At 35.8% G+C, this 27,825-nt stretch overlaps 1 protein-coding gene across 2 annotated transcripts in view; it reads right to left on the bottom strand.

Moving 5' to 3' along the window:
- LOC149554521 (Exostosin family protein) overlaps positions 1 to 19,315 on the bottom strand; it is a 62,049-nt gene extending 42,734 nt beyond the window's left edge. The window contains exons 1-4 of one of the 2 annotated variants that reach the window (XM_089828567.1): positions 18,713 to 19,231; positions 18,422 to 18,463; positions 6,431 to 6,577; positions 6,142 to 6,206 (exon numbers count right to left, since the gene is read on the bottom strand). In XM_089828567.1, coding sequence (XP_089684693.1) covers positions 6,142 to 6,206; positions 6,431 to 6,577; positions 18,422 to 18,463; positions 18,713 to 19,084 — 626 coding nt within the window. In that variant the 5' untranslated portion in view covers positions 19,085 to 19,231. Of the gene's footprint in view, positions 1 to 6,141; positions 6,207 to 6,430; positions 6,578 to 18,421; positions 18,464 to 18,712 lie in introns of both variants that reach the window. The other variant, XM_089828568.1, reaches the window with a different exon arrangement.
- Between the last annotated feature and the right edge of the window lie 8,510 nt (positions 19,316 to 27,825).

The raw sequence follows: 27,825 nt of genomic DNA, 5'->3' as shown, positions 1-27,825 counted from the left end.
TTGAAACTCAAAACACTAAAGAACAATGGACACAAAAACTTATCTTGGGAAAACCCTCCACTTGAGGGTGAATGACCGAGCCCACAAAAATAATGATCCTTTATTGAGTTCTCAAAACAAATACAATGATCTCTCGTTTATGAATCAAGATCTAAACAGCCAATCAATAAGCCTTATTCAACAAAGGCACGAGTATGTCACAAATACTTCTAACACTGAAAAAGTGTTATAAAATATATATATTGATTGAATGCACAATAGTAACACAACTCTATCTCTTGTAATACATACAAAATGAAATATGTATCTAAAACATACAAACAATCAGTAGAACAATTAACATAGCATCTTCACTAATCTATAGCAGTACATCAATATGTCATGTGTAACAGTTTTTGTCATCACCAGCTCATACCATTGAAATTCCACCCGAATTGAATGGTCTTCACAGGGGAATGCAAGAAGGCAGCCATTACGAGCACCACCAACACACTTCATTGCATTGACGATAATCAATAACCATAAACCGTCAACATACCAAAACTATGAACTATTGTCATACAACACAAGCTATATCCATGATGCCAAGTCATCTCATTTGTGGTGCTATGTCATCTTATTCCAGCAACGAAGAAGTCGAACGTAATAAGTATACTATATGAAAGAAAACCGATAACAATAGAACAATTCAACCATGATATAGGATGCCCTACGACGTCTCTAGTTGGGTAGTGAAAAACAATGAATAGAGTCACAAACATGATAGCATCTCTATTCAAAAAGATAGAGACCAAAACTAAATATGCATTATGTTATCAATGAAGAACTTGAAGGATCAAAGGCAAGTATGAAGGGTTTCCCTCGTAGCTACCAGAATATTGACACTCCCTCTTAACAAGAGAGAGATCATTCATATGTCATGGTGTCTCTCAACATGACAAACACATTGGATGCACCCAAATGTATCAATAACAAAATCTTATCACATATTCTCTCAACATGATATCATCACCTCAGCATGACTTTCACTGTGGCTACTCCTAGTGGGTGAATAAACACAAGTACTAATTCATGGAGTCTCTCACATAACACCCACCAATGGCTACTCTCAAAGGGTGGATCCAACATGGCTACTCCCAAACTATGGAACAAGTGTTTTCACCTCAAACGTCTCTCACAAAGAAGAATGTATTAACAAGGGCTTGTACCTCAAACTTCTCTAACAAAGAAGCATGCTTTAACAAAGACTTGCACCTCAAAGTTCTCTCACAGAGAAGAATGCATTAATCAACATGAAATAAGAATCATTGAAGTTGAGACTCTCTCTGAGCAAGAGCATCATTCTCCACAATACCAAGCTAGTCTCCAAAATAAGAAAACTTCACTCTAGGAAGTGGCTTGGGTGAGAATGTTCGTTGTTTGCTAATCTGTGCAAATGTACTTTAGTTCAACTACTTTCCATTGACCATGTCTCTTAAATAAGGATAGTTGATCTCCACAAGCTCATTTCTATCATGAAAAACAGGGTTCACCAAAAGCTTCACATAGCTTTGGTTGTCATAAAGAACCATTGTAGGTTCCAAAGGCTGCCCAAACAATCCTACAAGAAGCTTTCAATGGCACACTGCTTCTCTTGCAGCCACACACACAAGCCGAAACATATTCATCTTCAGTTGTACGCTGAGCAACACATTATTGTTTCCTGCTGCACCAGGAAATCATAGTCAAGCCTAGGCTGAAACAGCAACCATAAGTGCTCTTCCTATCAGGCACACATCCTGCCCAATCTGAATCAGTAAATCCCTGCAAGTTCAGGCTTTCACAAGAAGGATATTTCAGACCATATCCCATTGTACAATGCAATTATCTTTATATATGTTTTGCTGCAACAAGATCAATCTGTCGAGGCTCAACCACTGACTAAGTGTGCTAGCAACATAACATATATCAAGCCTAGTATTAACCAAATACATTAATGATACAATTACTTGCCTGAAAATAGTGGGATCTAAATCTGAATTGGCTGCAACCTCAAACATTTTCAGATTTGCTTCCATAGAAGTTGTCATGGACTTACAGTATAACATACCAAATCTTTTCAAAATAGCCATAGCATATTTCCCTTGACTCAAGATAATCTCATTTGGTCTTTGTCATACTTCAAGTCGAAGGAAGTAATGCATAAGACCAAGATTTTTCATCTCAAATTTAGAAGCTAAGTCTTCCTTACATTTGGAAATGAGTCCTTTCCGGTGAGAAACAAATTAACATGAAGTACTAACATTAAAGCCTGATCATCAATTATCTTGAAATAGAGATTTGGATCAGCGTCCTTTTTGAGGAAGCCCAAGCTTGATAAATAATTATCAATTCTCATACCATGCATGTGGAGCTTGTGCCTTTTTCAATCTGCACATATGTGACTCCTTCTCATGAATCACAAACCCCTAATGCTTGTTCAATGAACACCTCTTCTTACCTCATTCAAGAATGTCATCTTTACATCCATTGATAAAGTTTCCAGCCTTTAACTGTTGCAACAACAATGATAATTCTGATAGAAGTATATTGAGCTACAAGAGCAAAGGTCTCCTCATAATCTATACCTTCATTTTGACAAAACCCTCTAGCTACAAATCTAGCTTTATATTTTTCAACATTCTCATTATCTGCATGTTTAATTTTAAATAGCCACTAGAAACAATTGATTTACCTTTGGGCCAAGGAACAATGTCCCATATGTCGATTTTTATAATGGATAGATACTCCATCACGACGTCCTTCCAAAGTTGCTATTTTGAAGCTTCCTCAAAACTTGAAGGCTCGGATGCAATAATATGATTCATTAAGGCAACATACCCTGCAAACTTATGAGGTCTTTTACTTTCTTTGAAAGTACGATGTGGGGCTGCATATTTTTCAGCCTCTTGCATAGTATACCCAACCCATAAAGGTCTCTTCTTATCAAATGGAACATTACTTGGACCAACATTGGAATCTATAGGATCAACAAGATCAATAGGTTCTTCTAACTCAGACGTCTCCCTCTAAATCTCTAAAGGGGAATCAGGGACAGCTATATCCATAGCTTGAGAAGGCTCAAGATCTTCCCTAACAATTTCCATATTAGCCTCTTTAGATCTTTGGCAAGCTACATCCACTTCAAAAGAAACATGTCAGCTGATTTCAATCTGATTTTTAACTAGAATGTAAATTTTGTACGCTGTTGATGATTCATTGTAATCAATTCACTATAACCAACAAAACTCCTTTCTTTCCTGAAGGTTCTAACTTAATTATTTTATCTTTGAAATATGTATGTAAACTGGACACCCAAAAATTCCGAGATGAGTAATATCTGGTTTAGAACCTATGAATGCTTATTCAAGACTCGTAAATTTGATGTGGACTACGATTATGAACATAAATTGTTGTCATGCAAGCTTTCGTCCATAAAAAAGTTTTAAGGCCTTGATCATGGATCATGGCTTTTGCTGGCTCAACATTAAACCTATTCTTTCTTTGCACAACACTGTTTTGTTATAGATTATAAAGGACACAAAACTGCCTCTTAATCTTATAGCTTCAATACAGAAATTTTGTATAACAGATGTATATTCACCCCCATTATCAGACCTTAAAACCTCAATCTTCTTATTGGACAAATTCTCTACAAGATCTTTGAATTCTTTAAATCTAGAAAGCACTTCATTAGACTCTTTAGATTTGAAAAAATAAATTCATGACTTACGAGAGAAGTCATCAATAAAACTAACATAATACCAAAAACCACTTAATGAAGCAAAGGATCATACAAGTTAGAATGAATTAGCTCTAGGATTCCTTTTGCTCTACTTTCACTATTATGAAAATGACGTTTAATGTTCTTACGAGAGAACACCCTTTGCAGACACCCTCATGCTCTTGATTTAGCTTCAGAAGGCCAACAACCATCTTCTCCATGGATGACAAAGTTCTGAAATTTAGATAAGTAAATCTTTTATGCCACAGCTCACTATACTCATTGAATCATGTGCTAGGGCTTGAATAGGCAAGCTGAAAGTCTATATAGACTTTCAGGATGAACACCAATCTCACGAGTTGTCTTAATGCCAGTGTTCTTCCATGCAAGAACTTTGCCTTCAGCAAAAGCTAAATGATATTCTTTATCTTCCAATGCTGAAATAGAAATCAAATTCCTCTTGATTCTAGGAACAAACAACACATCACTGAGATGAAGAGGAATTCCTAAATCTAAATGAAAAGATATTGAAACAGCACCCTTTACAGAATAGCAATCATCATCAAATGACTTGTAAGTGTGAATCTTTTTCTTTCAGATAAGAGAGATGCTCACAGTAACCTGTAATGTGGTGAGAAGCTCCACTATCAATTAGCCAAGTATCATTGTTAGTAGGAACATTGCTTGAAATAACAGAAATAAATAAGAAACAACTCTGAATTTTCACTTAACTCTCTAAGAGGAGAAGCATTTTCAACATTTGTAGCAGAAACTTGATGTTTGGGTCTTGTAGTACAATCTCTAGCAAAGTGACCATACTTGTCACATCTAAAGCACTGAATCCTAGAGAGATCCTTCTTCTTCTTAGGTTCAAGGGGTGAATCAGAATTCCTATCTTTGTACCTCTTGAAGTTGCCTTTCTTTCCTTTCCCTTTACAAGTATGGGCAGTGAGGACATGATCTTCTTCATGGTGAATTTATGTCCATTTACTCTAGCCTCCAATTTGCATTCCTCCTGAATGCAATCAGCTCTCAATTGATCAAACTTGGATAGTTCATCTCTTTCACTAATTCCTTGACTGAAGGATTTCCAAGAGTAAGGAGGCCATTAATGGCCAACATAACAAGATCTATATCTTCAATGGAATCTCCAGCACCATTAAGATGATCCTTTAATTCTGAAATCTTCATAAAGAAAGAGACAACAGATTTTCTCCTCTAGCCATTTTAATAAGAAGCAATTGACGTCTCAAGCTACAGCTCTGCTAGTGTTGTTTTATTCATACAGGACTTTCAAGACATTCAAACATCTCCTTAACTCAATTCAACTTGGATATTACAGGTACTGGATGATCCTTAACAGAATCAATTAGAATCTTCCTTGCCATTATATTGTTCTTTCTTCATTGTACTTTCTCAATATCATCAGTAGGATCAGCTACATCAGACTTCATGTAGTTAAGAAGATCATTCTCTTCAAGCGGTTAAGATGGATACTCCATCCATGCAATTAGGACCCTCAATTTCCAAGAAGTGAAAATGGATGCTCCATCCAATCTATCATCAACTTTTAGTCCATCCACCATTGCAGAAAGTTGAAACAAGCAAACTGAAAGTAGAGCAAAGAGTAATTCAAAACTTAAAAATTCTGGTAATGGATCATTTCCTACCAAAGAGTTATAAGTTGCCCCCTAATATTCTACAGGCAATTTATGAATCGCCCAGACCACCACATCCTCCTTTAACTACTGCTGCTGCTACATAACTGAAATGATGAAAGCTGCTTGAAGGTTTGTTCCCTAGAACTAGCTCTAGCTACACCTAATAGGCTTTTATCCCAAGCATAAAAGATTACTGCAGCTGCATTACTCACAGGAAAAGGTTTTCTTTTAGTTTTTGTGATTTTCAGGACGCTCCTCATCCATCTCTATGCTGAATATAAACTCCTCTTGCTATCTTGAAATTATGTCCTTAAGCTATGGCAGTCAAATTCACACTTGCAGAGAACTAACTTACAAAAATCTCCACAAATTATTGACAGCTGACGAACTCAATCCCACCTTCCTTTGCTGGGGGACAACTTAAGGAGCTTCTATTAATGAGTCCACTTAACAAGGCAACCTGATTTTACTGATTGAGAAACTTGCTGACTGAACTAACTGAAATAATTACTAGCTTCTAATTGCTGACAAAGTTTATGCTCATACTCAGTCCTGTCATACGGATGACAGAAAGGTAACATCATAGTATTTATCTTCATCAATCAACTTTTCGGAAACAAAAACAATGTTCCATTGATGAGAATTTGGGATCTAAGTTCTTCAATTCCTCATGCTCATAATGGATGAAACATGTCTAACAACTATCTTCATTTTAGATAAATAAAAGAAGGGTGTTACCTTGGGAAGACAAAAATATGGTCACGCCCTCCTGAGCGCCGAAAATATGGCATCTGTTTCAAGACCTGCTAGAGCAGCTTAATAGGTTAAATAAACTAATTACATTTGCATATCAAACCATCTTAAGCAAGTGGTTTAATATTTTAAATAATTGGCAGGTGGGAAAAACAAGCTACTCGCTGAGAATTTAACCATTATAGCATCTAAACAAGATGCACTGTAAGACTAAAAATTCAAAACAAATTGCAATGGAAAACCTAAAACAAAAGGTGACTATACACCTGCGCACCTTGACATATGTTTGATTGATCTCCTTGTCATTAAGACCACCCTTCATGCGGACACATTTTACATAAGACGGGACAAAAAAAAGCTGTGCTTCATGTTTATTTGTTGTGCGAAAACTAGATTTCTTTAGAAGCTGATGAATTTTCACCTGCAGCGAAGATCAGTGAAAGATAATTATGTTTTAGGTAAAATTTTCATGCACTCCAAATTATAGAATGATAATCCAATGCAAACTATTTTCCACTGATAAGCATTTATAAAACACAACCATGCATATTGTGTTTTGAAAATCCTTTCAGCCAATTGAATTTCTTAATTAAACACATCATCTCGAGCCAAAAAGAGTTCAAAAACAAAACAAAAATAAATATTGATCAAAATATCATATAAATATCCACGAGTAATAGAGTATTTATCAAACAACTACTCGAAACAAAACAAAAATAGAATTAGAACAGGACACTATTTATTGGCTTCATTAACACAAGTTTCACTCAAAGAAATAACTTCATTAAATAACATAAGTATAAAATTATAAATACTTTTTTACATGTCCAAATTGCCAAATACATATATACATACGTGGTGCTAAGTATATGCATGTCTCAGCAAATGTTCATGTGCATAAAAATTGGACCAGAATATGCTGACGTCAAGAAATCTATTATGCAACAAGTATTGATAAACAACTAGACCCAAAGTTACTTTCCATACACAATCCATTGTAAACAGGGATATCCAATAGATATAATAAAAAAAAAGCTCTTGAAAAGTGAGATGGCTGAGCAACCATTAGCCATTCCCACTTGAAGTCCTCTAACATTTTATGTTGAATTCTCTTCAGCAAACATTTGGTTATTTTATCATTGGAGGGGTTTTGATACAGTAGGATAGGCCTGTAAATGTAAACCTATCTAAAGAATCCAGGGAACCCTGAAGCTACAGCTAACGCCTATGTAGATGTGGTAAGTTTTACTTCTCAATGCGTCTGAAAGACTTGTCAAGAATAATAATTTTTGTCCCCATCTCCATCAATATGATGTTTCCTGGTATATATCCCAGATCAAGTATCAAATCTCTAAAGTTTTTTAATTGCTTCTCATTGTCTCTTCTAAGGGCAATTTATTAAGTGCTCTAGGTGTTTGGATCGCATCTTCCTCCTACCAACACAGACAATAGGAAATGGCCTCGACTCTGACTACAAAGGTCATCCCAGAAGGCCACAAGAACATGTTGCCCTTACTTGTGGGGCAAAGCCTTTGACCAAATTGAGACCAATTCTTGGATTAAAATTCCATTGACTAATATGCAAATTCAAAGAAAAACTAGTCTCTATCTAGTTTTAAATTCTATCCAGTGCACAGTTGTCTTCAGGAGAATCTAGAAATGTGACAATTTGTGTGACCTAGGTCCAGCTATGGGGCAATCTATTTTTGAGAACTGTATTTGGATTTCAATTCATACGACATAACTTAGTATCTTTCTAGAATGGATGAAAAATGGCCAAACTCTAATCAATGGATAAAAAAGAAGAGTTTCAATCTTGTACCTTTTATAGATGGGAAGGACCTATTTTAAGGCATTGTTAATTTAAAACTGTAATGCAATACATAAAAGCTGCATGTTTTTGTTCTCACAATGTTTAGTACTGTTACTTGAATGCCGTTATCTTTCTCAAAATCTAGAAATGAAAGCAGTGTGTAGCCTTATCACTAGTTGCTCGTTCTGGTTACCATCTACTTTATCTCTTGATTACAAAACTAATTTTGATAAAAAATGTTAGTATGACTCTGGTCATTTGGCTAATTACAAAACTAATTTTGATAAAAATGTTCATATGACTGTGGTCATTTGGCTAACTGCCACTTTATCAAGGTGTGGAATACAGAAAAGGAGTTCACAATATTAAAAGATCAATAAGTAATAATGTAAATTTCACAGAAGTGCACAATCTTGTTAATTTTTGCACCATGGTGAAAAAATGCTGCCGTCTTTTTGTATAACAGGTTTAAAATCCCCAATCTCTCAATGGTTAGTAATGTTACTTGAATGCCATTATCTTTCTCAAACATTTAGAAATGACAGCAGTGTGTTCCCTTGTCACTGGTTGCTCATTTTGGTTACCATCTACTTAGCTCTTGAGTACAAAATTACTTTTGATAAAAATGTTAGTATGACCAAAATCATTTGGCTAACTGCTGCTTTCTCAAGGTGTGCGATACAGAAAAGGAGTTCTTCACAATATTAAAAGATCAAGAAATAATAATGTAAGTTTCACAAAAGTGCAGAATCTTGTTAATTTTCACACCATGGTAAGTAGACTTCACACTAAAAAATAAAATCCTAACTGTGAACTGAAACTGAATTACACTCGAACATTCTTCTTCTTCTGTGCTCTATATTTTTTTCTGATAAGTTATGCGCCCACGATCTTTACATAGACTAAGATAATCTTCTCAAGCTTTACAGAAAACTAAAGCAGAAAAAGATAAATACAAGAAAAGGAAAAGCATGTTGGTGCGGAGAAAATTGACAATCAACAAAAATCTTCGAATACGCGTACTCGAACTTCACAAGAGGCCCTCTATGATCCATCAACTTGAATACCCAAGGATATACATACCAAAACATGGCTTTTTTTTCCATTAACCAGGTACAGATTCTCCTTTATAAATAAAATACTCAACAAAACAACCTATCAAGCCCATATCCGGCTTCGTCAAAACAAGAATCACACAAGCACACAATACTCAAAGTGCAGAAAAGACAATATTTCATTTATTATATAAAACCGCAATTACATATGTTTGCTCTGAACGTTATTGTCTTCATCCCATACCCGATTCCTCCTTGTTTTCGGGTTGGGCATTGCTCGCGGCTTCTTCCTTGGCTTTGCTATGGATGCCGCCACCTTTTACTTGCCACCACCTCCATTCAAGTTGCTGCCTTCCCTTTATCAGGTTGTCCCTTCATTACATAACGGCTTTCATCTTTTTAAAACTTCCATCAACCTCTTTTAACTGCAGAAACCCCGAGCTATAACTCTCACAGGCCTCTTTCTTTCTCTCCAACCCGATCTCCTCCTTTTGATTAATGGGTAGAAGAGAGTTTTAAATCGGTTCCAAGAACCGCCAACCAACTTCCTTTACAGGAACTCATAACCCCAACCATGTCATCAGCTCCATTATGGAGTTGCCTTCTAACTCGGGCCTCCATCCACTCTTACCATGCCATGCCCCATCTTTTCCTCCATACTAACAAAACTGATCCTATATTAACATTAACTAACTCGACAAAAATGGCTTACTAAGCCACATTACAATGTAAAATCACCATCTAAACTATGTAAACTGCTCACAGCTTGGCCACACATCTCGCCCATGAAATGATGACTATCCATCATGATACCCGATTGCAAAATATCACCAATTTCGTGATGCACCTGCATCACATGTGAAACAAAAACAACTTATCTTTGTAAATTTAGAAACCTTCAAAATATATGAAAATCTAGAAGAGTTCAATTTTCAGCTCATTAGAAAAAACAATTACTAAAACATAAATATACTTTCAGAACCCAGCTGTAGGAGAACATCAGCCAAGAAACCCAAGAAACACAAATGAAAAGCTATCACTTGCCCTTTTCAAAAAAGGTGTTCTCTATCAAAGCCGATCTCTCTCTCACTATTTCAAACTCCCTTTTGATGGGGACTTTGCACAATGTCTACAACCTACTAATCTATTGGTATATACTACAGAACTAATGTTCACTTCTGAACAAATGATAAAAAATGGAGATATTGTTGGAGCGATCTTTAAACACTAGATTGTCAAAGACAATGATAGACCTCCGATTGCAACATTAAACTGTTGTCAGCTCCAACAGCTAATCGGTAATTTTACCTATCAACTTGCAGAACTAAATAGCTTACAACTAGTCAAAGAAGCTACTCCACCCTACTTCATCTAAACTTAAAACTATTACTTTCTACTTCCAACTAAAATAAATACTACTACTGTCTACTTCTTGCTAAACCGAAATATCATACATGATCCCAAGCTGAAACTAAATCCTGAAGTGTTCTTATTAGTATTAGAATCATATATCAAGTCTGAATCCACAAAATCTGTCTCCAACATCCAAATATTAAATGACATTTTTTACAACAGTCCAATGAATTTCCTCAGCTCCAAAGAAAATATTACTACAGAGCAAATATCAAATCTAGTATCTATTGGTGTGGACATGGTTTATTATCTAAATAGCTTCATACAGATCCTATTCACAATGCACACTTACATATTTAAGCTTACTTAGGTCATTTACTTTTTTCCTCAATAGTATTGAAACACTCGTCATGATCTTAGTTTGTCCTAGGGTTTTATTCTTGTCTTTATAAGAAAGGTTTCCTCATTGTATATTGTATTAGTTTCATTTTTGCATATAAAAAGTTTAGTGGCTTCATAGCATTTCCGTTGCTTGTCTCTTCTATGGGACGTTGTTTTGGGTTGCAAGTGATCTTTGGCTCCTATAGGGTTTATCACAATTCTCACATGGTATTAGAGCTAGCAAATCTATGATTTGCTTCCCGCTTTTTGGAGAGTGTTGGCCATGACCTGTCATACAATGCATCCTAGTGCCAAACGAACATCATAATTGAGTTCAAAATGGTCAAAACCCTATAAATCCTTATAAGGTACAATACAATTTGGTGTCATATACAAGATTGAACTCATTTTTGGGGATTTGCAAAAGTAGCCATCAAAGAGTCCATACAATTGTATATAACCATATAGTTCCAATTGCCACTGCTACTTAGAAAATCAGAATCTTATTCACCTACATCACGGAGAAAAACAACACAATTCAATAACAGGTACGAAAATAGCTATTCTAAGGCTAATGTCATCAGTACAACCAACAATAAGTCAAGAGTTAAACCCCTCAATCATATCAATGACTGAAGGTTGCATGTCTCCAAGGCACTCACAAGCTTAAGCTCACAGTCTCATTGGAGCACAGCCCCTACTCGTTCCCAAACCAAGGGGGCTACACTCATCATTCAACCAGAGCTAGCAACACTGCCCTAATAGTGCACCTTACATTAAGCTCCACAACCATATGTCTTTTTGCTTAATTTTTCTATACCTACCTATTATTTCAATGTGAAGTCATTTTTTGTCTTGATTTGTAGTTTGGATGTTTTGCAAAATACAAGGCCGTTTTTTATGCTACAAAGATTCTTGTTTCACATGTTTTGATCTCTAATGTGAATATGAGAAGTCTATCATTGTAAAATTGCAGCTTTTTCAATTCATCCTTTTGTAATCACCTTGACCAAAGGGAACTCTAAGTCTTCTTATGACGGTGTCCTAAAGCATCTAAAGTGGCTTCATCTCTTGCCCCATCTCTATGAACTTGAACCTAAACCAACTATATCTAATTGAAAGATGGCATGGGGAAACAAAAATGCTCATCCTTGGATTTATAGCAGCAATGTTGATTTTGACACTGATCCATCTCACATATTGGGTGCCCAAACACTCTTTAGAATAGGATTCTGGAGATCTTTGGAGACCCATATCATTCTCAATTTCTACATGATCCCCTTGATGATTGTAATAACCTACCATATGATGATAATGCATAAGAACAACTTAATTATTTGGTAGGTCTTAATAGTTCTAATGACATTAAGGCTTCCCTTGATGTTCATTCTCCTATAATATATCCATTAATTATTTCGCTTCTATGAATCCTAATCTAGATTTAAAGGCTCCATCTTCTCTATCTCCAAGGCATTATCTTGAGGCTTCATGATTCACACTTATTAGCATTAGCAATACATCTCCAAGTGTTCATATTCGAACACCTAACGTAGACACAACATCATGAAGTAGGCTAGTATAGTTGAATGACATATATTGAAATGACATTGTCTCCATCTATTCTCTCTTTGAGTGATTATTTATAGTAAGTGCACCATAGTCTTCTAGATTTGCTGGGAAGAGTACTTGATAGATAATGCAAGCTTATTTTGTAAGCTCCATCTTGTAGATTTGGTAGACATACTACAAACATCCATCTCCTCTTTCATAACAATCCCATTATCATTGTTCTCACACCATCTGTCCTTAGACCTTGTTCTTCATCTACCTCCATGTAGTTCTCACTTGTCACCTCCTTCATTGATTAGACATGTAACTAATTTGATTCTGGTGTCATTTCATATCGATATGGCAACGCTTGATCAGAAGTTCAAAGGCATCAACAATATCATCATCCATTATGATCTTTCTTCCTTCATGGATAGACATCCTACATCTATGCTCGGTTTTGTCTCATCCCAAAAAGGAATAATTGTTTTTCATGAGAAAATTGTTTGTCATGATACCTAGTATGGCCTTGTAGCGGAGACCCATCCTTGCATCCTTGCATTTTTCCATACTTCTTAAGTTGCACTTAAAGGGTTGTTGGTGCAAACAAGGTATATTACCTAACTAATTTGATATTATGTCTCATTCACACTTATGTACTTGAGTCCTTTACTTTTCATGTATCATATCATAGGGTTAAGATACTTGTCATGATTGCAATTTGTCCTAGGGTTTCATTCATTTTATAACAAGGTTTCATTTTTGCATCAAATCAATTATATGGCTTCATAGAATTTGCATTGCTTCTCTCTTAAGTGGAATGTTGTTTTGATTGCAAGTGACCCTTGACTCCTATGGACTTGATCAACAACTCTTAACAAATAAATTAGGTTCTTAAGTTGCGCTTAAAGGGTTGTTGGTGCAAACAAGGTATATTACCTAACTAATTTGATATTACGTCTCATTCACACTTATGTACTTGAGTCCTTTACTTTTCATGTATCATATCATAGGGTTAAGATACTTGTCATGATTGCAATTTGTCCTCGGGTTTCATTCATTTTATAACAAGGTTTCATTTTTGCATCAAATCAATTATATGGCTTCATAGAATTTGCATTGCTTCTCTCTTAAGTGGAAAGTTGTTTTGATTGCAAGTGACCCTTGACTCCTATGGACTTGATCAACAACTCTTAACAAATAAATTAGGAAATTTAGCAATTACTATCAAACCATCAGAGTAGCAAGGGATTTATACAGCAACATTTGAAAATTATTTGTAATCTCTATTATATACATCCCTAGACTTAATAAGACTTCTCTTCCAACCTACTACACCTCAAAAAATGGTGTATAAGGTTGATATCATTCACATCAAACCTGAATGCTTATTCCCCCTTGCGCCACATCACTAGTTTCTCATTGTTGTAAAGACCAAGTTATCTATATACACATGACTAAGACAAAAGGATCAGATTTATCAAACAAATAATAAGGATTAGGATCTAGAGTAGTTTGAGTAAAGTTCAACTTCAACAAGCACTTGTCAATCTGTAGCATACACATAGAGCTTGCTTCAATATGAACAGGGTGTTCTTCCACCTATGTACATGAGTATATGAACAGGGTGTTCTTCCACCTATGTACATGAGTACCTCACCTAGTCACCTCAAATCCTCTAAGTTGATTTATATACACATCATCCTCTATATTTTGGAAAATCCACCCAAACAAATTGTTTTCGTAACCATCTAATATAAAGTCCAAACAAATACAAAAGTCATAATTACCCTAATGGAATAGCTTGCAGCTAGAGCAAAAGTTTCCACATGTCGAACTTCCTCTTTCTAAGAAAATCATCATGCAACAAATCTAGCCTTGTATACTTTTCTTTACCCCTATCTATTGCATGCTCCACCATGTACAACCACTTGGAATCAATCACTAACTTTCAATCGAGCCTTAGCACAATGTCCAAAACATCCTTCAATATAATGGAGTTGTATTCCTCCGTCATTGCAGCTCCCCTTATTTGCTTTGAATTTGCCTCTTCAAAACTAGACATCTCTCTATCAATGATAGAAAACATCAAAATCGCATAGCTTGAGAACTTCTTAGGTTGATGGTTCATTCTTTAAAAAAAATCAGTACTTCAACTTAACCTTGTTAAATTTTCGAACCAGAATAGCATCACATGCAATAAACAAAAACTCAGAAAAATATATGAACAGATGACACCAATAATTACCCTGGGTAAACCCTCCTAATCCAGGGAAAAACCCAGCCAAGCCCAAAAATATATCCTTTATTAAACTTTGAAAATAGATTACAAAATGTCTGCCTCTTTGACGCCTTTAACAAATACTGATCACTCAATGATCAGATTGGCACAACCTATTATCTTCTCATTTAAACACATTAAGACTCAATATGTCATGATACATACATATTGATACTATATTCTGAACTTAACATGAAAACAAGTATTAAACTTGACTTCTCTCAGAGCTATTGAATCTCTGCGATAGTAAACCCAATCTGCAGAGATTAGATATCCACCAGTATTCAAAATCACCGCACCGTCTCTTACAAGAAATTCCTGTGGTACGTGTATTATTACCATAAACCAATAAATAATGAAAGATAGATCACGATATGAAGAATATCACAATGCAAGAGGAATACGAAACATCAGATTTCCGGTTACAAGAATTGAACCGTCTCTCGTGTGAGATGATGCATCTTCTAGGAGTCCGATGGGGGTAGAGAATAAAACCGATGAACTCCTAAATGAATAATAAACAATACAAAATAGACACATAGCGGAAGTGTCCAAAATGTCTGCCAGATATGACAAGTCCCAGTCAACAATGAGTGAAGCTGAGGGAAGTCATCAATCTGAATGGAGCATGAAGACAGACCACACAAAGCCAAAAAGAAAATCACAAACATGAGCCATTGAGGCGTATAATGGATAGCCAAAGAACATAAGTTAATAACTCTTCTAGAGAATAATAGAGAGAGGAACCCAGTCATCATAAGAGTTCAAACACAAAATATAATAATCAGCTGAATGAAGCGAAAATAACAGAGGCACATACTTCAAATAATAGACTAAGCTGAAGCACACACACATATAATTTGAGCGCTGAAAGAAGCAATCAAACTCAGTATCCGTAGGCAAGGATAAACAGCACATGGTAGAAGATTATACAAAAATTTCTTCTGAAGCTACATACTTCAACAAATTTTGTTCCTCCTACACTCTCTATGTAAATCATCTAGATTTCAGGAATACTTAATGTGATACTGAGGTATTTATTGGTAATAGAACTTTGATGATGTGCAGTTGGTACTATTATATTTTGCCAATCAAAACTTAAAATAACAACCTATTCTCTTTTATCAACCTCCAAGAGGGGTTCCTAAGAATGCAATACTTATAGGATAGAACATTTTCATTAGATTTCACATCTCAATTCACTACCATCTTTTGTTGTGACAAAACATCAATCTTGTAAGCCTCGAAGACTCACTATATCTCACAAAGGCGTACTTCAAGCTAGAGGGTCCAAACTTAGTCGATTTCTCCTATTCCACGTGAATACAAGCAAGACTCTAAAACACCCAAAAATAAGAAACATTGGGTTCCGTCTCCTAAGAAAGCTCTGCCTAGTGTCTTGTCCTTTCACAATTTGTGAGGACACTTGTTTAACATGCAGACAGTACAATACATGTCTCTACCCAAAAAAAGTGGGTAAATCTAGGTCATAAACCATGGTTTTTGCTATCTCTATTGTCGACCCATTCTTCGTCTTGACAATCCCATTCTACTAATGGTTGTAAGGCACAACAAGTTCCCTCCCAATCCCTGCATCCTTACAAGAGGCATTAAAGTTCTCGGAAATATGCTCACCTCCATTGTTCGACCTCAACACTTTGATCTTCCAATCTATCTAATTTTCAACAAGAGCTTGGATCCTTAAAATTTCCCTCTTTATGAAGTAACTTTAGGTCTTCCTTGAAGAATAATCAACAAATGAAGCACAGTAAACATTTCCTACCAATGACTTCGGAGATATAGATCCGCATGTATCTCAACGTATCGGTCAAGAATCTCTCTTACTCTTGGCTCACCACAAAGCAATCTCGATATGCTTGCCAAGTGTGCAGCCCTTGTACACTCCATGATTTTCTCCCTTGAAAATCAAGGATTCTATATCGTACCTCTCAAGTAAGTTATAACTCTATAGAGCAAGTGACCAAGTGTCTTTTTGCCAATGCTCACAAAATTTGCCACTATCATGCATCAAGGTTTCCTGTTGGATTGGATTAACAATCAAAAAGTTAAGAATACCCTCTTACATACCTCTAGCCAATGCTCCATTAAAATTCCTAGCTGTGATTTGTACTAAAAACTTATTGATCATCAAACTTGACCACACATATAAGGTTTGCAATGGTTTAAAATAAGAGTATACTACTTGTTAATTAAAGAACATTTAGGGCATCATGAAGGTTGAGAAGACTGTTTACGGATATGCAGAAAGAAAAACTTTCAATTCTTGTAACATGATATGAAGCACCACAGCCAAGCTCTACCTAGATTGTTACACCTATCCCTCATTAAGCGACATTATCATGTAATAATAACGCAAAAACATGAACGTGAACAAAGGCATGAATAAGAATTATAGCACTATAATATTTTAATTCTCATAATGAAGTCTCATTCATATATATTCCACATGTCCAAAATACATCATATGTTAAAAACATCATTATTCTTAACTTGATAGTAGAATAGCAATGAACATTTCATAATGATACAGATAAAACACAAGAAGTTGTCCAACTATGACAACTTCCACTTTATCAACCCCACTGCCCCCGAATTCATTTGATACATTTTATAGCTGTATTTTGCATTATGTTTGTTTGAAAATTTATGTGGCTTAAGCTTCCAAGTTTTGTCTAGTTTATGCAAGTTGAGATTATTTGCCTTGCTGAGTACTCCCCAAATCCAAATCTATGAACTATACTGTCGCCTATTGTAACACGGCAAGACATTTTTCTATAAATACAGCTGTTATTCCAAAATTAGTGTGCTTTGCTGTTTCAGATATATTTCCATTTGTCATTCATGATTCTTCAATTTCACGTTAGATAATTGTTCCCTTGAGATTCCAAATAGTGTGGTTAGGATTTGTGAGAACATTTTGAGTATTACCACCAAATATCTTAATTTGTCATCAACACTGCCATTTTCTATTACAGCATGTTATGAATAATATAGCAGTTAAATGTTTCTAAAATTCAACCTAACACTGCCCTCAAATCTACAGTCCCACCACAGCCACCCAATAACAGAAATCTATATATTTCAGTGGGTATTAGATAACAGGTATTTCAGTAGCAGCAGCTATTGGCACTATCTAGCTGTTGTGAAATTCAAGCAATAATAAACAGTTCTGTCAGCAGTCATTCTAATTACTTTTGGCAGAAACCTTAAGGTTGTAGAATGCATTTGCATTAAGGTTTTTTCGCTTGGTGCTTGTAATGACTGACCATATATATTAGCTGTTCACATCTGACAAGGGACAGATTTAGGGTTTATCTTGCAGTTTACATCAGAGCTATACTTTTAGCAGCATATTGAATCAATTCATATCAGTATTAGGATTTCATACTAACCCTCTTCTTTATAACAGCATTTGTGTTTTGGTTGAATAAATTCATTATCATATTGCTAATCAGCATTTATTTCGGTAGGATTTCGTATCTAAATTTGGTTTTGTTCATTATTGCGATTTGCACATTCTCTGAAAATTGTCTATTTCCTAAGGTTGTTAGCCAAGTAATCTGCATATATGTCGTAATCCGAAAAGTAATTTTTATGGGTTACTTTTACACACAAAAAATAGAGTATTTACCAGCAATATAGAATTTATTTTTTAAATATATATTTAATAATTTTCCAATAACGTGCACAAAGCGAACAGATCCACTAAATTAACAGCTTCGAACAGATCCACTAAATCTTATGTTTTTCGTCAAATACTAACCTATGTTACATGTGTTACTTCTATTTTTTGATGCGAGAACATTTCCCTACCATTATACATTTGTATAACCGTTTCCATCCCTTAGAATTCCCCTGAAATGACGCAGATTTACAAATCTTCAGAATATGATCCAAGCTCATCTGACGATGTATTAAAGATTGATATCATTGAATACAATTTCATGGTGATTAAGGGCTGTCTCATACAAAAAGGCAATGGACTTCATAATCATTTATGAACCAATATAAAAAGACAATAAATTAAATAATTCCCTGTCCACAATATATAAAGACAAAGTAAGTTTTTCAGGAAACCAGCAAATGGGCAGCTTAATTTGGCACCTGACTTCCCCACTGGCCTTTTGCACATGAATCTTCACTAATAGAATGATCTCTTCCACGAAGCAGCTCCTTCAACCCATCCAACTCCGACTCTTCATACACATAAATTTTTACAGAAATCTGTGATCCATATCCCTGCTCTGGCCATGCTAAACTGTTTTCTCCAAGAACACGCTGCATTGTACTAATATGTTCTCCTGCATTGGATCTGATGCTTTCTTCTCCAAAAATACCACAACTACACACAGCCCTATCTAGCAATCTGGTTAAAAAGAACGTGGTGACAACGAGGCACAGAGCTATTATAATATGGGTTCTATTGAAGACTAACGATGTCGCCAAGCCACCTTTGTTTTTGTGGGTGTTGGCCATCGGATTCAATTAAATCAAATTCTTCCTGTGAAAAACAAGAAATCCATGAATGAGTGATCTAACTCGTAAAATTGGGTGTGAATGAAACGAAGCGGAGGAGTATCCGGAATGGATTTTAATGTTCTTTTTGTGCCGCAATCCACAGAGTAGTCGATCTTCTGCAAAACATGAGCGCGAACATTGGCATAGACACCTTATGAAGAAAGGTTGGAATATAAAGAGCTTGTAACCGTGATTCTTTACTGCTTATGGCAGGTTTATTATGGCATTCACTAGATGGGAATTTGATCAGAAGTGTATCTCTATAGTCTATATTTCTTAATGTAAAGAGTAAGGGAAAACAATCCAAATTCTATATTTAATGGCTTAAAAATATTTTGAAAACTAGTATTTGTATTCTTATGGACATGCAATGAATATCTTATAGACTTTTATAAATTTAAGAGAATAGATTTCTACAATCTAAAGATAATGTTTGACATTTTTTCAAGTAGTTTGTAGAATAGTTTTTTCATCAACGTTTTGAATCATTCTTCATGATCCAATACGAAGTGTGATCCGAAACATTGATGAAAAAACTATTACATAATCTACATGGAAAAGGATCATAGAATGTGATCTGAAATGTTGATGAAAAAACTATTACACAATCTACCTAGAAAAGGCTCATGGAGTGTGATTTGAAACGTTGATGAAAAACTATTACACAATCTACCCAAAAAATTGTCAAGCATTTATAAATTTAGTTTATTAATATCTTAATTTTTTTATTTAATTCAATTGTTAGATGATTTATCGCATTTATTTAGTTTACATTTTATTCTTATTAGACATGTAACGTGGAGCACTTCATCTTTGGAAGTTGTCTTGCAAACTATGTACCCTCAATCATTTGATATACATATGTTATTCTTTAATAGAGTTATTCGAAATAGGTAGAGACAAAATTTCAAAACAAAGAAGAAGAAAGATCTTTAACTCAAAGGAGAGTGTTGTTCTCAGTTATGTGTCTCTTTCTAGAACTTTTGAACCAAAGTCGCAACTTTTTATGTTTGTGAACCACTGTGACATCTGATAGGAGGAAACATATAAATGCTTTGACTTTGCTAACATTGATCTTCATATTTAGTAATTGCATTCATGAGATTATGCATCTTTGGTCATTTTGTTTAACTATTCACATTATTAATTACTGATGCAATGGAGCCTGGTGGAATAGTCCTTTGTTCAATAACTAGTCCTTAGATCCCCTTCACTAAAGATATGCCAAACAAAAGTGTCCTTTAGCATGCCTAAAATGTGCTTAAGCACCAATCACAAGTTCTCAAAGAGAATGTTGGGTTTTCACAACCAACCCCCCTAAACAAGGAAATCCTAATCACAAGGTAGATCCTTCAATCTAGACAACTTATCCCAAATTACCCAAAAGTGCGCATATTGACAACTTTTTGACACAAGACCCCAAAATGTGAAATAAGACCAAGGGAAACTCAATGATGAACTTGTAGCCTATTTAGGTCTAACATAAGGTGGAATGATGATTAAAACCAAACAATTCAACATTTGTCATATGGTTGTTCCACAAATCCACTAAATTAGGCTTGTAGCCCTTTTTCATGAAATTCTAACTTAACTTCAGCAATTTCCACATAACCCTATGGATAAATCACATATTCAGGTACCCTTTTTGGTTTTACTAAACATACCCAAACACCAGGACATGAAGATACAGATAAGTTAGGTTTTTCCCAATTTCTTCCCTAGGCAATTAGCCCTATTATGTCTCCAAATACAAAGGAGATACACTTTGCAAAGGCCCAAACTTCAAACCAATGATTGGAACATGAAGGGGCAAGAATAAAGAGATACCAAACCTGATTTCAAGACCTAGTGTCACTTCTAGAGCGAGTTATGGGAGATGTTGACCAGCATTATAAGCATGCGCATGGATCTTGCATGCCTAGGGCATCAAATTTCTATTGGCCACCTGCACATACAAGATTCAGACCAAATGAATCTTAAATTACATAATCCACACTTGGATTCCACTAGATACCATCAAAATCCCATGGCAAAATCCTCAGATACAGCAAATTATTTGTGAAACCCTAATTATGATAACTTTTCTAAACCTCTTCTACCAGATAACTTGAGTTAGGATATTGGTCAAGACCTCAAACAAAGTGCATTGGAAAGATGATTCATTCACCTTTCTAAAAATTTAGGTTAGATACCCTAGTGCATCTGTACAATTTTGTACACGTTACAACATCAATTTGGCAGGAAATTTAAGTTATTTTTATTGATTTGAATGCAAAAGTACATGATTGTACCTACCACCTACCTGAAAGGGCTTATGTAGGCTTCCCCAATAGTCATAACAACATTTCAAACCATTTTTTTCCGTTGGAAATCAATTTACAATATTTTTGCAATTTTTGCTTAAAAGTTGCTTGACAACTTTTGAGTAATTTTTGCATTTTATGCAACTTTTTCAGTTTTTGAACAAAGTACGTTCAAACCTTAACTAAATGATCCAACTAGGATTAAAACATGAAAATATAAAATATCCTAACATTTTAAGCCATTTGACCATAGTTGACCATAGTTAACCAAGGGCTTATTATTATGCCAATCCTAGAACTAGGCCTTGCAAGTAGGTCCAAATGCTTAGATGTTCAAACTAACCTATCCTATAGGTTCTTAGGACTTGTGAGATTCTTTATTGATGTGGGTGCTCCTGCGCCATACTCCCCTTGAATTTTTAAACTGAAGTTCCTACTTGAGGTTAATTGTTCCACAAAGGTGCCATGTTGCTTGATTTGATCCTTTGTCATCCAAGTTGCATCGATGCTAGGGAGTCCTTTCCATTTCACTAGATGTTGCATGTACTTGTTATGCCTTGTTTTTTTTAGCAACTTGGTATCCAATATTGCCTCCAACTCAACTAGTTTTCTTTGAGGGAGGTAAGTAACATAATCTTCATCCATTTCATTTTGCTGACCTTGTTCACTTGTTGAGCCTGTCAAACCTTTATAAGGAGTGAGGTCTACAACATTGAAAATTGGAGAGATCTACAAGGTAGGGGGAAGAGATATCTCATAGGCATTCTCACCCATTTTTTTCTATACAGAGCATGGCCCAACCTTCTTGACGTGAAGTTTTGTATACCTACCCTTAGGTAGTCTCTTTTTCCTCATTAATGCCCATACCTTGTCTTCAATTTTGAAATGGACTTCCCTCGTTCTCTTGTCTACTTGTTCTTTGTACTTCATGGTAGATTTATGTAGTGTCTCTTTCACTTCATGTCACACCTTGGTGATGAGCTTTGCAAGTTGCTCTCCTTGTGAACTAACCTTAAAATCAGATGGCAACTCAACCAAATCCAAAGGACCTCTGGGATGAAGACCGTAGATTGCTTGGGATGAAATAGACTTGTTCATGGAGTCATTGAAGGTAAATTTTGCTTGGGGTAAGAGCAAATCCCAAATTTGAGCATGTTGTTTGGTTAGGCATATTAGGAGGTTTCTAGTGAGCTATCCACCACTTCAGTGTGCCCATCAATTCGTGGGTGATAGGTAGAATTGTAGGTCAGATTAATTCCAGCCTCCTTTGTTCAATAATTAGTCCTTAGATCCCCTTCACTAAAGATATGCCAAACAAAAGTGTCCTTTAGCCTGCCTAAAATGTGCTTAAGCACCAATCACAAGTGCTCAAAGAGGATGCTAGGTTTTCACAACCAACCCCCCTAAACAAGGAAATCCTAATCACAAGGTAGATCCTTCAATCTAGGCAACTTTTTGAAAAGAGTCCTCCAAAAATGCCCTTGAAACTTTACATCTCTGTCTGATACAATGATTTGGGGTAGGCCATGGATTCTGACTGCTTCTTTAAAGAAGAGATGTAGAATGTGGGATGCATCATTAGTGCTTTTGCAGGGTACAAAGTGGACCATCTTGTTGAATATATCCACTATGACAAACACACAGTCAAATCCTTGTTTGGTATTCTAGGTAGACCCATTACAAAATCCATTGAAATGGATTCCCAAGGCCTTGTGGGAATTGGTAAAGGTTGATATAATCCTTGATTTATAGATACTCCTATGGCTCGTTGGCAAATGGTACGTGCTTCAATGAACTTCTTGACATCATTTCCCATCTTTGGCCAAAAGTAAGTCCTCTTTACCATGTCTATTGTATTGTTTATTCCAGAGTGACCACCTAAGCCACCACAATGCTTCTCCCTTATAATTTTTGTCCTTATGGAACACTTATGGATGCATAGTTGAGTCCCCTTAAATAGGAGTCCATTTTGAATCATATATTCAGAAAAATTAGTGTGGTACTTGTCCACCGATTTTGTGCATACTTCAAAGGCTTCTCCAAAATTTGGATCACCTACATACAAATTCTTTAGTGAGTCTATGCCTACACTCTGTAGTTGAACTTCCTCAACTAATCCTGCTCTTCTGCTAAGGGTATCAACTACTTTTTTTGCTACACCCTTCTTATGTTTGATATTGAAAGTGTATGCTTGTAGTTGCTCCATCCATTTGAAATGCTTTACTGATAAATTTTCTTGAGAATTCAAAAATCTTAATGCATGATTATCAGTGTAAACAACAAATTACTTAGGGATTAGGTAGTGTCTCCATTTATTTAGGGCTTATACCATAGCATACAACTCTATATATAGAGTACTTCTTCTTTGCTTCATTCAATTTTTCTAAGAAGATTTCTATTGGTTTGCCTTCTTGGCTTAGAACTACACCTATGGCCAAGTTGCATGCATCAGTTTCAATAGTGAAGACTTTGTTGAAATTGGAGAGCACCAAGATAGGGTATTGAGAAACTTTTTTCTTCAAATACTGAAAAAGCACCATTAGCCTCCTTTGTCAATGTAAACTTGTTCTTCCTTCCTCCTTTGATAGTGTCTAACATAGGAGCACACACATGACTGAAATTCTTGATGAATTTCCTATAGAAAATGGCAAGGCCATGGAAGATTTGTACATCACCTTGATTCTTTGTTGGAGGCCAGTTGACAATGGCTTCAACCTTCTCAAGGTCCATCTGAGGGTGCCTTGTGAAATAACAAAGCCTAGGAACACAAGTTCCTTCTTCATGAACAGGCTCTTTTCCAAGTTGATCACCAACTTGTGTTGATGAAGTCTCCTCAATACCTGTTCCACATGATCAAGATGCTCTTCCTTGCTATGACTAAATATTAGTATATCATCAAGATATATGACAACAAATTTTCCCATGAAATCAATGAATATCTCATTCATAAGCCTCATAAATGTACTAGGTGCATTACTTAACCCAAAAGACATTACCAACCATTCAAAGAGACCTTCAATAGTTTTAAATGTTATCTTCCATTCATCTCTTGGTTTGATCTTGATTTGATGGTAGCTTGACTTCATGTTAATTTTGGTGACATAGCAAACACCTCCAAGTTGATCTAGCTGATCCTCAATTCTCAGCATGGGAGATTTGTATCTTATTGTGATTTTGTTTATGGCTCTATTGTCAATACATAATCTCCATTTTCCATCCTTTTTGGGAGCAAGGACAGATGGGACTGCACAATGACTTAGACTTCTTTTAATCAATCCTTTCTCTAGCAGATCATTGACTTGTTTTACAATCTTTACATTTTGTACTGGTGTCATTTTTTAGGGTGCCTTGTTAGGCAAGGAGGAGCCAGGCATCAGGTCAATCTGATGAATGATATCTCTTATAGGAGGAAGGCTTGAGGGAAAGTCACTAGTAGTGACATCACTATATTTAAGTAGTAGATCCTTGATTTCATTTGGAATAGGTTCTTTGTCCCTAGCACTAATGTTCTCCTTAGGTTTAGAAACTAGTATGAATCCTTGAGAGTTAGGTTCTTTCAATGCCTTCATCATTTCCTTCTCTCCTATAGTGACTATAGTAGACTCTGCCTTAGGATTAGGCACAGGTTTCATTGTAAAGGTTACCCCATTCTTTGTTATGGAATAGGTGTTTTTCCTACAATGGTGTGTGGCATCTACATCATATTGCCATGGTCTACTAAGGAGAATGTGGGATGCATCCATCTCAACTACATCACAAAGAACTTTATCTTTAAAATCTGCAATAGAGAATTCTACCCAAGCTTGTTTAGTTACTAAGGTTTTATGACCTATTGTGGGCCAAGAGACATGATAGGGGAAGGGATGGGGCTTCTTAGGCAAATTAAGTTTCTCAACCATCTTAGAGGACACTAAATTTTCAGTTGATCCATAATCGATCAACAAACTACATACCTTGCCTTGACATTTGATTTATATTCTGAATAGGTTCTTCCTTTTGGGTGGCTCTTGGGTCTGAGGTATCTACAAGAAGGCTTGTCTCATCATCAAACATGCTCCTTCCTCAAGTTCAAGATCCTTTTAGTCAAGTTGATCTTCTTCAACAAGTTGAGTTATCCTCTCCACTTGATTGTTGTTCCTCTTCTCAAGATACTTTCCTACATGGTGACCTAATTGATTGTAGTTGTAGCACTTGATGGGGCCATTACCTCTTCCTCTGCCTCTGCCAGAGGTCTTTCCTCATTTTTAGTTCCCTTTGGAACTAGATTCTCCCTAATCCTTATTCTAATAAGAAGTTTTACTACCATTGTTTTGCTCTTTGCTCCAAGAGTTGTTCTTTCCCTTGAAGTTCTTGTTATTGCTATTCTCCTTCCCTTTGTTTTGGTCCCACCTCCTCTTCCATTTCTCTTCCACCTTGATGGCTAACTAATAGCACTTATTTATAGAATTAGGAGAGTAAAGGCTAAGTTCCTCTTGGATGGGTAACTTGAAGCCATTCATGTACCTTGCGAGTTTTTCTTCCTCATCATCCACAGTGTTGGTCTTCATAAACAACTTAACTCCTCTATATAGGAACTAACATCTAGATCATTTTGTTTCAAACTCTACTTCCTCCTATGGAGTTGTATCCCATAATCTTCAGGCACATAGGTTTCTCTGATTAATGCCACCATTCTATCCCAAGAAGAAATCGCGCTTCTTCCTTTCTTCACCGTTTCAATCTAGATGAAGTTCCACCAAGTTAGGTTTGCCCCCTTCAACTTGGACTTTTTCAAATTTATTCTTTGCTTCCTGAGAATGTCTTCGCATTCAAAGAAACTAGTTAGGGCCTTAATACAATCCAAGGCCACATCAACATTCATCTTGCCATTGAAAGTTGGTAGTTACAACTCCCCCTCCATGGACTTGAGAGAATTCAAAAGAGGTCTTTGTCCAGTAGGCACTTCACCATCTTCCTCAAGTTCTTTAGCCTCAGTATTCTGGTCTTCTTGCAGATTGTGCCCCTTTGTTCTTATCTAACTTGCTTTCAAGTTCATTCAACCTCTTTGCTAGAGCAACATTAGTTGCCCTTTGTTCTCTCATGATTTTTGCAAGTTCAACATTGTTTACCCTTGTAGGTATTTCTTCTTCTTTAGTAAGAGACATGGCTCTGATACCACTTGATGCAATGGAGCCCGATGGAGTAGTCCTTTGTTTAATAAATAATCCTTAGATCCCCTTCACTGAAGATATACCAAAAAAAAGTGTCCTTTAGCCTACTTGAAATGTGGTTAAGAACCAATCACAAATGATCAAAGAGGATGTTGGGTTTTCACAACCAACCCCCCTAAACAATGAAATCCTAATCACAAGGTAGATCCTTCAATCTAGACAACTTATCCCAAATTACCCAAAAGTGCACATATTGACAACTTTTTGACACAAGACCCCAAAATGTAAAATAAGAATAAGGGAGACTCAAGGATGAACTTTTAGCCTATTTAGGTCTAACATAAGGTGGAATGATGATTAAAACCAAACTATGCAACATTTGTCATATGGTTGTTCCAAAAATCCACCAAATTAGGCTTGTAGCCCTTTTTCATGAAATTCTGACTTAACTTCAGAAATCTCCACATAACCCTATAGATAAATCACATATTCAAGTACCATTTTGGTGTTTACCAAACATACCCAAACACTAGGATAGGAAGCTACAAATGAGTTAGGTTTTTCCCAATTTCTTTCCTAGGCAATTAGCCCTATCATGTCTCCAAATACAAAGGAGATACACTTTGAAAGTCCCAAACTTCAAAAAAATGATTGGAACATGAAGGGGAGAGCATAAAAAGATATCAAACTTGATTTCAAGACCTGGTGTCACTTCTGGAGCGAGTTATGGGAGATGCTAACCAACGTTATAAGGATGCACATGGATCTTGCATGCCTAGGGCATTAGATTTCTATTGGCCACCTACACATACAATCTTGAGACCAAATGCATCTTAAAGTACATGATCCACACTTGGATTTCACTAGAGGCCATCAAACTCCCATGGTGAAATCTTGAGATATGGTAAAATATTAATGAAACCCTAGGTATGACAACTTTTCTTAACCACTTCTACAAAAATGTAGATAACTTGAGTTAGGAGATTGTTCAAGACCTCAAACCAAGTGCATTAGAAAGATGATTCATCCACCTTTCTGAAAATTTATGTTAGACACATTTGTGTGTCTATAAAATTTTGTATACATTGTTACAACATCAATTTGGTAGGAAATTTGAGTTATTTTTATCGATTTGAATGCAAAAGTACATGATTGTACCTACCACCCACCTAAAAGGGCTTATGGAGGCTTCCCCAATGGTCATAACAAAATTTCAAACCATTTTTGGTTGTTGGAGATCAATTTA

This window comes from Cupressus sempervirens, chromosome 5 (assembly GCF_028749045.1).
Source record: "Cupressus sempervirens isolate cs-2001-9-10 chromosome 5, ASM2874904v1, whole genome shotgun sequence".
NCBI classification, from domain to species: domain Eukaryota; kingdom Viridiplantae; phylum Streptophyta; class Pinopsida; order Cupressales; family Cupressaceae; genus Cupressus; species Cupressus sempervirens.
The sequence above is the reverse complement of the archived record's forward strand: the minus strand, read 5'-3'. Positions and strand labels throughout refer to the sequence as shown.